Source organism: Xiphophorus couchianus, chromosome 11, assembly GCF_001444195.1.
Source record: "Xiphophorus couchianus chromosome 11, X_couchianus-1.0, whole genome shotgun sequence".
NCBI classification, from domain to species: domain Eukaryota; kingdom Metazoa; phylum Chordata; class Actinopteri; order Cyprinodontiformes; family Poeciliidae; genus Xiphophorus; species Xiphophorus couchianus.
This window is the reverse complement of record NC_040238.1, coordinates 1,738,087-1,751,563: the sequence shown is the minus strand read 5'-3', so window position 1 is coordinate 1,751,563 and position 13,477 is coordinate 1,738,087. Positions and strand designations below refer to the sequence as shown.

General features: G+C 40.1%; 1 protein-coding gene across 3 annotated transcripts in view; it reads right to left on the bottom strand.

Annotated features, from left to right (window-relative positions):
• Nucleotides 1-1,751: 1,751 nt before the first annotated feature.
• gfra3 (GDNF family receptor alpha 3) overlaps nt 1,752-13,477 on the bottom strand; it is a 56,231-nt gene continuing 44,505 nt past the window's right edge. For 2 of the 3 annotated variants that reach the window (XM_028032158.1, XM_028032159.1), the window contains 2 exons: nt 10,757-11,937; nt 1,752-10,612 (listed from right to left, as the gene is read on the bottom strand). In XM_028032158.1, coding sequence (XP_027887959.1) covers nt 11,716-11,937 — 222 coding nt within the window. In that variant the 3' untranslated portion in view covers nt 1,752-10,612; nt 10,757-11,715. The remainder of the gene's footprint in view (nt 10,613-10,756; nt 11,938-13,477) is intronic. The other variant, XM_028032160.1, reaches the window with a different exon arrangement.

The following is a 13,477-nucleotide window of genomic DNA, read 5'->3' as shown; positions in this document are numbered from 1 at the left end:
GAACAAAATCGAGCCGGTGAACATTCAGTCAAATTCCTGGTTGACCAACAGATCCATAATAACCTGCAGTATGTTTTTTCCTGATGTTGAACGTTTACATGAATATTGGTCATATTTATCAACATTTCTGATCATTTTTTTTCCTTTGAAAAACTGTAAAAGGCTTTTTCATGTTGAAAGCATTATTCCTGCTGTTGTGTCTTTTATATACATTTTGCAGCATGTTTTAATCCTTTTATTGCCTTTTTCTATATATTAGTACCAGTTTGGTTGCGGATGAATCGCCAGTTGTCAGCATCAACCTCCTGAAGCCTCCATGGATTCTTCCAAGATTCAAGCTCCAAAAATGATCATGTAAATGTTAATATCTCTGAAACTCCACAGTTCTGTAATTGAGGTTTGTTGTTAGAGTTGTAATAAAAATGTATTCCTTCGTTCCAGTTTTCATTGTTATGTTTTTTGTTTGTTATGATCCTGAGACGGAGACTGAAGACTGAAGACTGTCCAGTGCAGTGGAGGAGCATGTTTGTCCCTGGCCAAACTTCACCAACAGCCCAACAACCCGAAGAGAATCTGTGTTAGTGAGTGGACATAGAGGCCCAGTCTCTTATTAACAGAAACATAAACTGGGTAAGAAGTGATGGATCTGATTATCACGTTGTTCTGTTATGTACTGTAATATCCGACAATCTGCCTGTTAAATGAACATTTACTCTATTATATTACATGAACTACTGACTTTATTTTCTCCACCTTGTACTTTGAACAATCTCATGCATATTGAAGAAACATTTATTAAGCAAACTGCATTTTGTATTGCACAGCTGATATGTCAGACCTTTTGATAAGCAATATGTGAATGAAAGCGACATGTGAAACATAATTACAAAATATGTTTTGTAATTATGGTGCACGTTTTGAAATAAATAAATGCCTCTTTATTACATGTTTATTTTCCAAAGAATTTTTACAAGTTCAAAACAATAAAATATCTCCATCCATCCATTTTCTAATGCTCTTGCTGGTGTCTATCTCCAGCTAACGTTGCGGGCGAGAGGCGGGGTCACCCTGGACAGGTCGCCAGTCTGTCCAGGGCAACACAGAGACAGACAGGACAAATGACCATGCACACACACACACACACACACACACACACCCCACACACACACACCATGTTTTTGAACTGTGGGAGGAAGCCAGAGTACCTGGAGAGAACCCACCATGCACAGGGAGAACATGCAAACTCCATCCAGAAAGACCCTGGCCGGGAATCGAACCCAGGACCTTCTTGCTGCAAGGCAACAGTTCTACCAACTGCACCCCCAATAAAATACCTATTTAACATTAATTACAAATAACTCTTATGAAGTTAAAAAAAATACTCTGAAAGTTAATATTGAGATCTAACACTGAATTAGTGTTAAATGATTAACTCCAGCAGATTTGATATTTGACACTTACTGAGAGTTAAGGTACCAACTCTCCAAAAAGAGTTAAATGAACATTTTCTGCTGTGGACCCATATAGACACTTTAAAAGTGTTGAAATCAAATCTGACAGAGTTCATTTGGGCCTGCTGGATTTGCTGTGTGGGGGAGGTAATGGACCCGAGTAATGGACAGGGGGCGCTGGCCCAAAAAAGGTTGAGAAACTCTTCTACTGCTTACATAAATGGGAAAAAAGAGAAAAACAGCACAGAAACCTTCAGGATGTAAAATAAAAGATAAGAAGAACAACAGCAGAACCCGGGGTAAAGAAAGGTCAGCTTGTACATTTATTTTATTATTCACAGGTGAATACAGCAGAGGCATGGAGTGCTTCATATTCCCTCAGGGCACATTCAGCGGGGCAAAATGACACCGGATGATCGGAAATTGAAATATTTCATGCGAGGCCACATATACGCCCACTGAGATACCAAGTTTTTAAAACAACACAGCTTGGAAACCACCCTCTGATCTGTAGCAACCAGGGCCAGAGCATCCATCTTTTTTTTTTCAGTCTTCTCCCTATGTGTTTGCCAGAGGGCCTGTTGAGGTTTGTGTGCTTATGAAACAGTCATCAACAGTTCGAAGAAGCAAAAAAAAAAAAAAGCACAGGCCCAACAGAGCGTAAGAAAATAACACACTAACATGGAAGAGGCCGTCCTGTGGGCTCCGACTCCCTCATGTACCGAACACTGACATGCTGTAGACAGGAAGCCGGGGGCAGTGGGCTGGAGGTGGCAGCGGTCAACGTTCTTCAAAAGCATTTACATGGAACAGTTTCTGGCTGTAGTGTAGAATTAGCACAGGGGAACAGGTGACAGACTCAAACAGGGGTGAGGGTAGGGGGGGATTTGTCCGTCTCTACAGAGTTCCCCTCCAGTGACGGCTCAGTCCTCACGACTGTCTCTGTTTGGAGGAGACGACCTTTCAGACTGCAGCCGCTCGCTCATGAAAGCCAGCCTCATTTCCAAGTCTGTGACTGTTTGAGCCCATGTGTGTGCTCTCTCGCTTGGTGTGTGTGCGTGCGTGTGTGTGTGTGTGTCATCGCCTCAATCTCCGCAGCGATGATGTCCCATTCAGCCAGGCACCTGCCGGGATAAGAGCTGGGGGAGGAGGAGGAACGGGTTTCACTCAGTGAGTCAAATCGGGGAGGGAAAAACATGAAAACGGTTGGCGTGCCCCACCAGGTGCTGCTGGATTGAAAAGAATAAGACTTCCGAAGATCATTCAGCTCCATTTACCTTTTGGGATCACCCGGGGTGCAGCAGCCTAGGTGAGACACGGGTATCCATGGCAACGAATTGCAGACAGTAAAAGGATGGTGCATCTGTTACGGCTGAAAAAAAACAACATTCAGCTAAAGAGACAAAAAAAAAAAAAACCACCAAGCAGATATCTGAAGTAGCAATCCATGTGGGACGAAGGAGAGAGTCTTTCTGAGAGTTCAGGAGGCGCACGAGGGCGGCCACCAGCTCCACGTCTTATCCTGTACTGTCTCTTTAAATGTTCAGAGCTGATCCCACTCAGTGTTAAGCATGAGAGGACTGGAGACTCTCCTTTAGCAGCATCAATATCGTCATATAGGTGTGGGAATATATGGATATACTGCCAGAAATGCTAATGAATGAAGGGTAAAAGATATAACAGCACACAATTTTTTTTTTACACAAAATGTCCGAATTGATAACAGACGGTGCTTGATAGATCCGTTAACTGCTGTTACTGAACCGAACCTGTGCATGTCGAAGCGTTTCTTACATTAAGAACAGAACAGTAACACACTGATCAAAGATTCAACACAAAAAACAAACAACAAAAAAACACTTCATTCATAACCAATACAGGCCACGATACATTCAGAGGTTTTACTGCTACAGTCTTGCTACAGTATGAGCAGAAGTAATTCATGATAACAAGCTTTAAGGTTGGTTTTTACATCCCTCTGAAGTTTTATCTCATTTCTTTAAGGCGCTAATTCTGACTCGTCTCCACTGTGGTTGTAACTTGGAGAAAAGGTGCTACATTCAGTGCTAGCTGACTGCGGCTAACTGACACCACAGGAAAAAAAACAAAAAAACATAAAAATAACACTGGATTTGAATTTGATTTGTGTCAATGTAAATTCAATCGAAGTTCAGAAAAAAGAAAAAAACGTGACAGGAAACAAAGTTGCTGCGTACAGTGTTCAACCACTTCAAAATAAGAGCATGAGTATAAACCAACTATTTCAAGATTTCTTAACATGCTGTACTTTATTCAACTGAAAGTTTAGAAAACAGTCCGGTAAATCAGAGTTTTAGGATCTATATGGAAACATTTAGGGGAAACAAGATGCGCTAAACATTTTCAAAGCTAAAAGCGCTGAAGTGCTAAACAAGAAATTAGCTCCACTATTAGCACATTGTCGGATTAGTGGAAGTGTACCCACAACTGGGTATTATTACTGGTAAATTTTATAATTTTTTTTGTATGTATTTTAAATCTACTTCAACTCAACTTACAAAGATCGGCCAAAGACTTGATAGGTCAGAAAAAAGCAAAAACATAAGATGTTATGAGTCCAGATAAATATACTGCTTTGTGTAATGTCCAAAATAGTAAACAATGTCAAAGTTTATTTGGGTTTTTTCAAATAAATTTACAAAAATGCTTTTGTAATAATAAATAAATAAAATCTTTAATTCCTGTTCTCCGCAGGAGATGATCTGAGGCAGGACAGAACTTCACCATGGCAACTAAAGCAAAAAATAAAGAAATAAAATCCTTTATCAAACTGCAATGCTGAGGGTGTTTTATTGTAATGTAATTAACTGTATATTGGTGTCAGAAGTTTAGTCGTCTAGCAGCTCTGCACATGAGCAGTCACATAAGTGCCTTAAAAAAATGAGGGAACTCCTCTCTCAAGTCTGGAGGGTTAAAGCTGCAGGACTCCAGTTCAGCAGACAGGACTGTGTGTCTGTGCTTCTGTCTTTATTCATATGAATGATTCAGAAATCACAGCAAGTGTGTGTTTTTGTGGATCTGAAATCGAAAAGGAAGGACACAGCCTTTGTACGTGTGTGTGTGGGTGTGTGTGTGTGTGTGTGTGTGTGTATGGATGACAGTATGTGTGTCTTCTATCACTGATGCGTCAGGACCTACAGAGTGTGAAATGGAGCAGGGAGGTTCAGACTTCAGCCGCAACTCATTGCAACACACACACACCTTCACACTCGCCATCTCTTTCTGCTTTGATTTACTACTCTTTTTCTGTTTTCCTCTCATCTCCACTCTTTCACTCCTCCTCTCCCTCTTCAGTTGCTTACTTCCCCTTTTTCTGCTGTCCTTCCACATCTTCCACTTCCACTTCCACTGTATCTCTCCGTCGCTGCTTTTTTCCACCGCTTTATCTGTCTGGATAAAGCTCTCCCTGCTGTGGAGTTTGTTTTTCCCGCTGCTTTGCCTTTATCTTCCGTTCGGATGGCGTGTATGAGCAGCAGCATGGAGGGAGAGAGGGAGACAGCATCCCCATGTCAGGCCAGTGATGGATTAGAATGCTAAAATACTGGAGAGAGAAAACAGAGACTCTAGACATTCAAATCTGACAGTGGGTGTGTGTGTGTGTGTGTGTGTGTGTGTGTGTGTGTGTGTGTGTGTGTGTGTGCTATTCTGCATGGAAATCCAGTGCGCGCTAATAGAACAATAAAACAGCATTTGTTTTGGAGCACACACACATTCTCCTCCTCTCTGTTCCCCTCTCACCCTGGAGGGTTTCTCTCCGTCTCTCTCTCTCCAAGTTGATTTAACGCTTGACTTCTCTGCTTGTTTATTTCACTACATGTTAATGTAAATCACTAGTGTCCACTCCCTCCCGTCTACTCTCCCCCCTGTCCATCCCTCTTGTCTTCCTGCCCTCCGGGTCTCCACCCGACGACAAAGAGCTGAGACAACAATTAAAATGAACAACAGGCCCCGGTAAAAAGCCATCGCCCCGGTCCCCGTCGGCCATGTCAATCAGACGTGTGCTCCCCCCCGCTGATCTCTATTAACCCCCGCTACTGGGTGGTAGGAGGTGAGGGAGGGGCTGACCCGGCTACCTTAATCTATGTAAAGGCAGGATGGAGGACAGAGGGATGTTGGACAGTCCAGACAGTCCAGAAGCTGGACTGTCCAACATCAGGCCGTCCACATGGCTGCAGACTCAACAGAGCAGCTCAGTCAGTTCAGTTCTGTCACTTTCACAGAAACAAAGCATTTCCTACTCCCTAAACTTAAACCATGGAGTTTGACTTTAGTTTTAGGTAATAAGAGGAATTGACAAAAATATATGTTATGTTAAGACTCTACTGGTCAGTTATTGTTCATAAAACGCAGCTTGACAATTGCCAGAAATTATTGTTATTGTTTTTCACAACTGGTGAAACTGGTGAATATGATGTATTTATATATGTTATATGTTGCTGAAATATGCTGTACAAATAAACTTGATTGATTGATTGATTGATTGATTGTTTGCCTTCCCCAGCAATTTTGCTCGATTCTCATCACCCCTCAGAGCTTCTCCCATTGAGATGGATTTGTCTATGAATTTCAATCGGGCCTTTCAGTGAACAGAAGGAGATATTGTAAATGTTGACGTCAATTTTCTGTGCTGTTTTAGAAATGCAGTCTGTAGTTTTAGGAATAGCAGCAGAGAAAATGAACAAAGCTGTTCAGTTTGTGTCCCAAATGTCGAACAATTAAAATTAGAGCAAGAGGAATGCACAGCAATGAATTAAACAGGTAATATTTTCATGAAGTGTTAGTGTGACATTTGCCGTAATGTTTATGTTTATTTAACTTTTTTGGGCCAGTTGTTTTCTACTTTTTTGGTCAATAAAATGTTTTTAGTTCATTTCCAGCAACAAAAACAGGAATTTTCCTTTTAAGACCTTCACTATGTTTAGCCGATGTAATGGGTGAATGTTCCCAAGTGTGTTTCCGAGTAAAAGGTCGCAGGATTTTTCGCAGGTCTTTCTATAAAATAAAAAGAGAAAGAAAAAAAACCTTTGTGTTGTTCTTAACACTTACTTATCTTCCGTTTAGGCAGATGTAAACTTGCCATGGAAACCTAATTTGAAAACACAGGGGCTGTACAAACTTATTCCAAGGGCCACACATGGCTCCTAGAGCTCATTAGAACTTGGTCTAGTTGGAAGAATTGAGAAAAATTTGATATTCTACATTATATTTATCTTTCTTATTAATAATTAAATATGCATTATCACATGCTGATATCTAATGCAGAATTGCTAACTGTTACACACAGTCGGTTTATTTCCCACATGTTCAGTTGAACACTGTAGACAAGTGTCAACAGGTTGGGGAGGGGCTGACCCAATGACACGGGCTCCCTCTAAGTAACTAAACACCTAATATATTATCTGACTACAATGAAGCTGTTAGTTTTGTTGCCTGTTTGTTAATTAGAATTTTTAACCTCCAAGTAAACAGCGTTCTCTGCCTCTGTGATCGCAGCACAGTCGACACTTTAACAAAGTAAAGGCAAATCCCTGGAGAACTCTGCATTCTGTGGAAAGATTGCTTTCAGTGATGGACAAAGTCTTTGTGTGAGGGCCATGTTGGGTCAGAAAGGCCCTTCAGGCGGGGTGTGTTGCTCAGCAGCTGAGCCTAACACAGGGCCTGAGGAAGAAGAAAGGAAGGTTAAAGAACCTAACCCCCCTCTCTCATCCTTTCATTCCTTGGCAGCGTTTCCTTCCTGGCTTCACAAAGAAAACTTTTTCTTCCTCTTCGTCTTTGTTTGTCGTTCCTCCTCTATTATCCCTACTCTTCCTCTTCTCCTCACTAGCACTTACTGGGGATTTATTCCTTTTTGCTGAACATAAAAAGGGAATAAAAAGATGGAAACATCTAAAGATGATTCTCCAATTATATTATTTTAAAGACTAATTCTGACATTTGGCCAGGAGTTAGTTGTGCTTTTTTATTTGGATTTCAGAATTCCACAGTTGCATCTAACCCATGGTGTTTATAACAGAGACCCACACTCTTTATTCTCAGGGACCAATTTAGTCCTGCTGATTCCATTAAAACCACCTGTCATATTCAATAAACTAGAATATAGATTAAAAGTACCTCTTGAAAATAATAACTTTTAACAACATTGCCACGTTTTCATTAACTGCAACAGGAAAATCATAATAATTAGTAAAAAATAAAGGCTGGGAAACATTCAACTCTGTGTAATATAATGTGTTTCACTAAGTGATACTGTATATATACTGTATATATATATATATATATATATACAGAGCATTGGGATGATTACAGTACAAGCCCATCAATGAATCAGAATATTACTGAAAAGTCATTTTATTTTAGAAACTTTGTATATAAATGCATTTTCCTCCAGTTTTGTTTGTTTTTTCTCCTCTCCCACTGATCATGGATCATCCTCTGCTTTCTCTATTTATTTGTAGCTGTTCTCTTCTAAAACTGTTTTCTGACCTCATTTCCTTTTTTTGACCTCTTGCACTTTTTCTCTTGTTTTCTCCTGTGTGCATCTCGTTCTTCTTGCCCTTTTGTGTCTTTTTCATTTCTAAATGAGTAAAAACCTGGTTCTATTAGTCATCACACCCTTAAGCTATGAAGTACCTTTTGATTTAATTTGAATTAATTAATTTTCCCCATAATTTGTCTTTTCATTTCTTCCTAATAACTAGCTCCATTGTTGTCTCCTGTAAGTTGCTGGAGTCTTTCTCGTTTCCTTCCGCTCTTCCTCTCCTGTCAAGCCTCTCCTCTTCCCCACTCCTCCTCCTCCCCCTTGCCCTCCGCTGTCACTGCCACCAGTAAGATGGAAGTTAATTTCACACACTCCCCAGGAATAAGAAAAAAGAACAAGAGGGGAAAAAAATTTTGTGTCAGCAAAAGATTTATATGACACAGAAAATCAAGAGCCTGCGATTCTCTCTGCTGTTTGTGCTCCAGGGTCCTTTCTGTTCTCGCTATAGCACAGTTTCTAAAACTGCCTGATGTACACCTCCCTACACCACACACACATACACACCCCTCCCACCCTGCCCCCTCCACAGGAGCCTGTCAGATGATAAAGAGATGTTGTCAGGGACTGATTATCAGCCTCCCAACTAAAACAAGTAAAACATCAAACGCACAAAGACCACACAGGGACTTGGCCTTATTTTTTTTTTTCTTAATTTCTCCTTCATATCTCTCTTTCTCATTCCCTTTACAGTGTCTCAGTCTTTGTCAGAAGTGAGTTTTTTTATTCCAAGTCTGTATGTTTTTTTTTTTTTGTTTTGTTTTTTTTGCCTGCTGGGGAGCAATTTGATTTGTTCTGCCATTTTATTTTAGAGCTCATATTGTTTCTTGTGTATTGTTTTTATTATGACGGCTTAATTCATATCAGCGCCTGTAGCGGCGGGGCCCGGGTCCTGCATCACCTGGGAGGAGGACGGGGACAGCAATAGAGCAATAAAGCCAGAAAGAGCTGCATTGGCTGAATGTGCGGGGGGGGGGGACCGTGTGTGCAAATGTGTGTGTATGCATCTTTTGTTTTGCAGTGCTGACGTGGGTGGGAATGACGAAGTGCTAGGGTCGAATTATAACAAAGGACATTTGCATGTTTGATGCCTGAATGCTCGCACACAAACACACAGATCACCAACCTGCTGCCCTACGTTCATCACACACTGAGCGTCTGTCACTCATGCTGGCTGGAGAGTCTGGAGAACTCAGAATATCACTGCAACAAAGTTCATGAGCATTAACCCCCCATGGCCCAGTCCCTCTCAGTCATGGTTAGGGTGACTCATTCACACCCAGTGCGGCCAACAACAGGCTCTGACCGAAGCTGTGGGGTTTTCACATGCAACCACTTAAACCAGTTTGCACCAGTTCCTCACTTACTGACTCATCTGCATGAATTCAAACTAGTGGTGGGACTGGATTCAAATTTTTAATGGAGTTAATTCCAGAGTGTGTAGTTTATTAATTGCATTTTAATCGAAGACTATATATTGACAAAACAGTTAACATTTCACATCAGAAACCCCTTTTTGCTGCTAAATTACAGAATAAATAAACATGTGAGCTCAACAACAAATATATTTATAGTTTTTTCATTTATTATTTACATTCTCCAACCATCAGATTGGAGCAAAATGTTATTCTATCCATTTCAGGAACTCCTGATCATTCATGGAGCTTCTGTAGACGTTGACATTAGCGTTAGCATCTGCTGCGGCTACATGTTTAGCATTGAGATGCTATCTTAGGATTGAATATCTTTGTTTATAGGCTAACTCCTTTTAGCACAACTTGAACATAATAGTCTTTTCCAGCGTCCAATCAGATCGGTTTTTGAAGCACAAATGAACACCCCATTGTTGCCATGTGGTTGTCTGCGGTTAGCGGCTGTCGCTTGTGTGTCAGATTCCTGGGCGTAGCGGAAACACATGAATACAAAGATTACACTTGAAACTTTTGTATGTAAAAAACAAAAGGTGATTTATTGCATCAAAATTTGTATCTTATCAATGTAAATAATTAATAAAAATGAACAAATTAAAATACCTTATGCAGTGGGATAGATGAATTCTACACTAAAGATATGACAATATTTGACTTTATGAGCTTTGACATGTTTTTTATTCCGTACATTTTGGGATGCACAAAAAAGCTTCTCAGACAGACACCATCAGTAGCTCGTCCCGGCCAATTCAGTTTTCATACAAAAAAATATATTTTTAAATAAAAATCTGAAATTGTCACGTGTTCTTTGACCACCTTTACTCTGATACCCCTAAATATATCCAGTACAACTAACTGCCTCCAGAAGTCATCCTAATAAATCCTGTTTTGACTATTGTGGCATACCCATCAATGTCTTGTTTCTTTTGTTTGTTTGCAGTATCGCATTTAATAAAAATGGCAAAATTCAAAATAACTTCCATAATTTTGCAAACTTTTAATGTTGCTTGAGATGGTTTTTGAAAAAATAGTTACTGAGCTAAAGCAGATGGAAACATGTTTGCCAATTACATTCTGATGTAACAAACCATCCCATCTACTGGCTGGTCTGTGCCTTACCAGAGACACGAAACTCTGAAATATTTCTATATCCATACCTATATTCCATCCATCCATCCATTGTCTGTTCACCCTTTGTCCCTAATGGGGTCGGGAGGGTTGCTGGTGCCTATCTCCAGCTACGTTCCAGGCGGGAGGCGGGGTACACCCTGGACAGGTCGCCAGTCTGTCGCAGTCCATACCTATATTGTTTTTCTTAAATTTTTATAAGAATTTAAAAGTTTTCTCAAAAGTCACATGACAATTGGATGAAAACATAACTAATGAAGTCCAAAAGTTCTTTCCCTGTAGGGTTTCGTTTTTCTGATTCTGGGCTTACAGAAGCACAGGTAGTTTAATTCGCCCCACTGACGTCCTGCTCAGCTGAGTGGAATACAGATTGGAATCCCATTTTGGAATTAAAAGCCATAATTTTAAGGAGTTCAAAAGTGATTTCCCCGAGGCAGACTTCCATGTTCTCCTTCATTTGGAGGAGCTGAGAGACAGCTCCACACAGGATGACACCCTGCCTGGTATTCTAGCTGTAACTAGCATTTACACTATAAAACTGAATGATAATTAATTAAATATCAGGGCAAATTTACAAAATGTGCTGATTTTAAATAAATAACTCGCTCCATGCTAAACCTTTAAAAACTTTTCTACCCATTTTCAAACACGTGCCATGTTTGCAAATTGCTAGTGCTGGTGGTAGACATTCTGTGAACACTTTGTTTTGGCTACTTGCTTACGCATCAGCAGATTTCCGATGTATAATTTAAGCTAATGTGAAGGAGCCGTTCACAGATCCTGTCAGTCCCACTTCAAACAAAGAAACTATTATCTGTGTGCTCATTTTAAGTACATATTAAAGTATGCTCACTGGTTATAGGTAGCATGTGGAACCCCCTCTACCCCCAGTGACTGCAGTCAGAGCCAAATAAATAAAAAGTGCTGTTTGTCATGTTTGGAGTGAAGAACGAAAACAAAGACAGGAGTCAAGAACCAAGAAGATGCTTCTGACAAAGAAAAGCAAAGTTCATTTCTTCCTACTGTTTCTTGAACCTTTTCAGCAATCAGTGTTATTTGCGGAACCATTTGATGTGAGTGTGTACATGTATGGGTGTGTATATGTCTGTGTGTGTATCTTCTATATATTGTTCTACCCCCAGCTGTGGGCAGTAGTTAGGAGCAGAAAAAGCAGCAGTACTGGTTTAGTGGGGCTGGCGCTGGGCGCTGCAGCGCCCCCTGCTTCAGATGAGCCCAGGTTGGAGACGGTGGCCCTTTCCGAGTACAGAGGGATCACATCAAACTGGCCACCTTCATCAGCCTCCTCCTCTTCCACCGTCTGTGTCAACTCCTCCTCTTCCTCACTCTCGACCACCTGTTGGGATGCAGGCAGAGTCAGTGAGAGCCGCAGCAGCATTTAGCAGCTTCAGTAGATTAACATTATAGTTCTGGGATCAGTTGTGCACAACTGATTTTTACACGTTTGTCTTTTAAAAGTTGTGCTGCTAAACATTACAATGTTCAAAACAAAACACAGAGGTTTTAAAATAAGTTTCTTCTGCGATCCTAGTCATCAACAAGTCCTATCAGGATACAGACTCAGCATGTTAATGTTAGCCTAGCATTTCAGCAGGAGACAGATGTGGAAAAACTCTGATACGGAGTGTCTCCTCCAGCTTCTCAAATGTAATAGGTGAGTGAATTAAGCAGAGAACAATTAGAGTCCTTATGTACACCATGTAGCACTGATGAAATGTCGATTAGAAGGAACATCTAAAACCCTTTTCTTAACTTATTAGGGTCAGAAAATGTTAATTGGGAAATAATAAAAAGTCCATAGCTGTAATTTAACTCTCTCAGACAACAGCAAACATATTTCTTGACCCCCAACAGAAATTGAATTTATGTTAATTGAATTTAACTGAATATCACTCAGTGATGGAGTTTTTTACTCATTTTAGCAGCAGATCACTTCCACCAGAATTTAGTATGAAACCTCTAAGCAACACCAGTGTTACATGTTAGTTAACACTGGTGTTGCTGTTTTCACTAAAACAAATGTTTAACTACAGATTATAATGCAAATACTACACAGCCTCTGGTTTGAGCCTTTTTCACTAAGTGTCCGACTGATCATTGCTACTCTGACTTGATGTTTCGGTGGCGGCTCTGTTTTGGTTCCAACCATGAAGGACTGAGGTGGAGACAGAAAACAAGAGAGACGGGTAAAAACCCAGAATGCACTGCATTAACCCATTTACATCTGTTTGCAGGAAGGTGGAGTTTCACAGCATGAACACATGAAGTTGTGGTTTTAAAAAACTAGATAATGTTAGCTAAGGATAAACAATTTAAATATCGCTGCGTTTTTTGCATTGTTGATGTTTGCATTGTGTCAGGTCAGAGCAGACCTGGGAGCAGAGATGGTTACCAGTGTCTCAGACTCTAGAGCAACAACAGGTGTGAGCACTGATGGTCCACCATAAAGCATGACTTTATTCTGTTTAATGGGTATTTTTCCTTTCCTCTTGTCTCTCTAACCTGCATAAAATAGACCCACATTGGGAGTTTCAAACACAGCATTAAGAATCAATTGTCTAAAAGCCTATTGATTTCAAATTTAGAAAATAATTTAATAAAACAGTACTTTATTAGAATGTTTCTATCTTCACTTCTGCTTTGCATGTGAACTGAATATTTGAACACTGTTAATTTAGTCTTAAACTAATAACTCCAAATTCTTCATAATAAACCTTGTTTTTTAAACACACATTTCCACTAATATGTGATATCACTACATCATTTCACTGGATGTTGATTTTGCTTCATTTTTCTTTTGTTTTACATTTTTGTATTTTATTCGTTTTCTTTCTTTCAATTACATACTGAACAAAAATATAAACGCCCCATGTCAA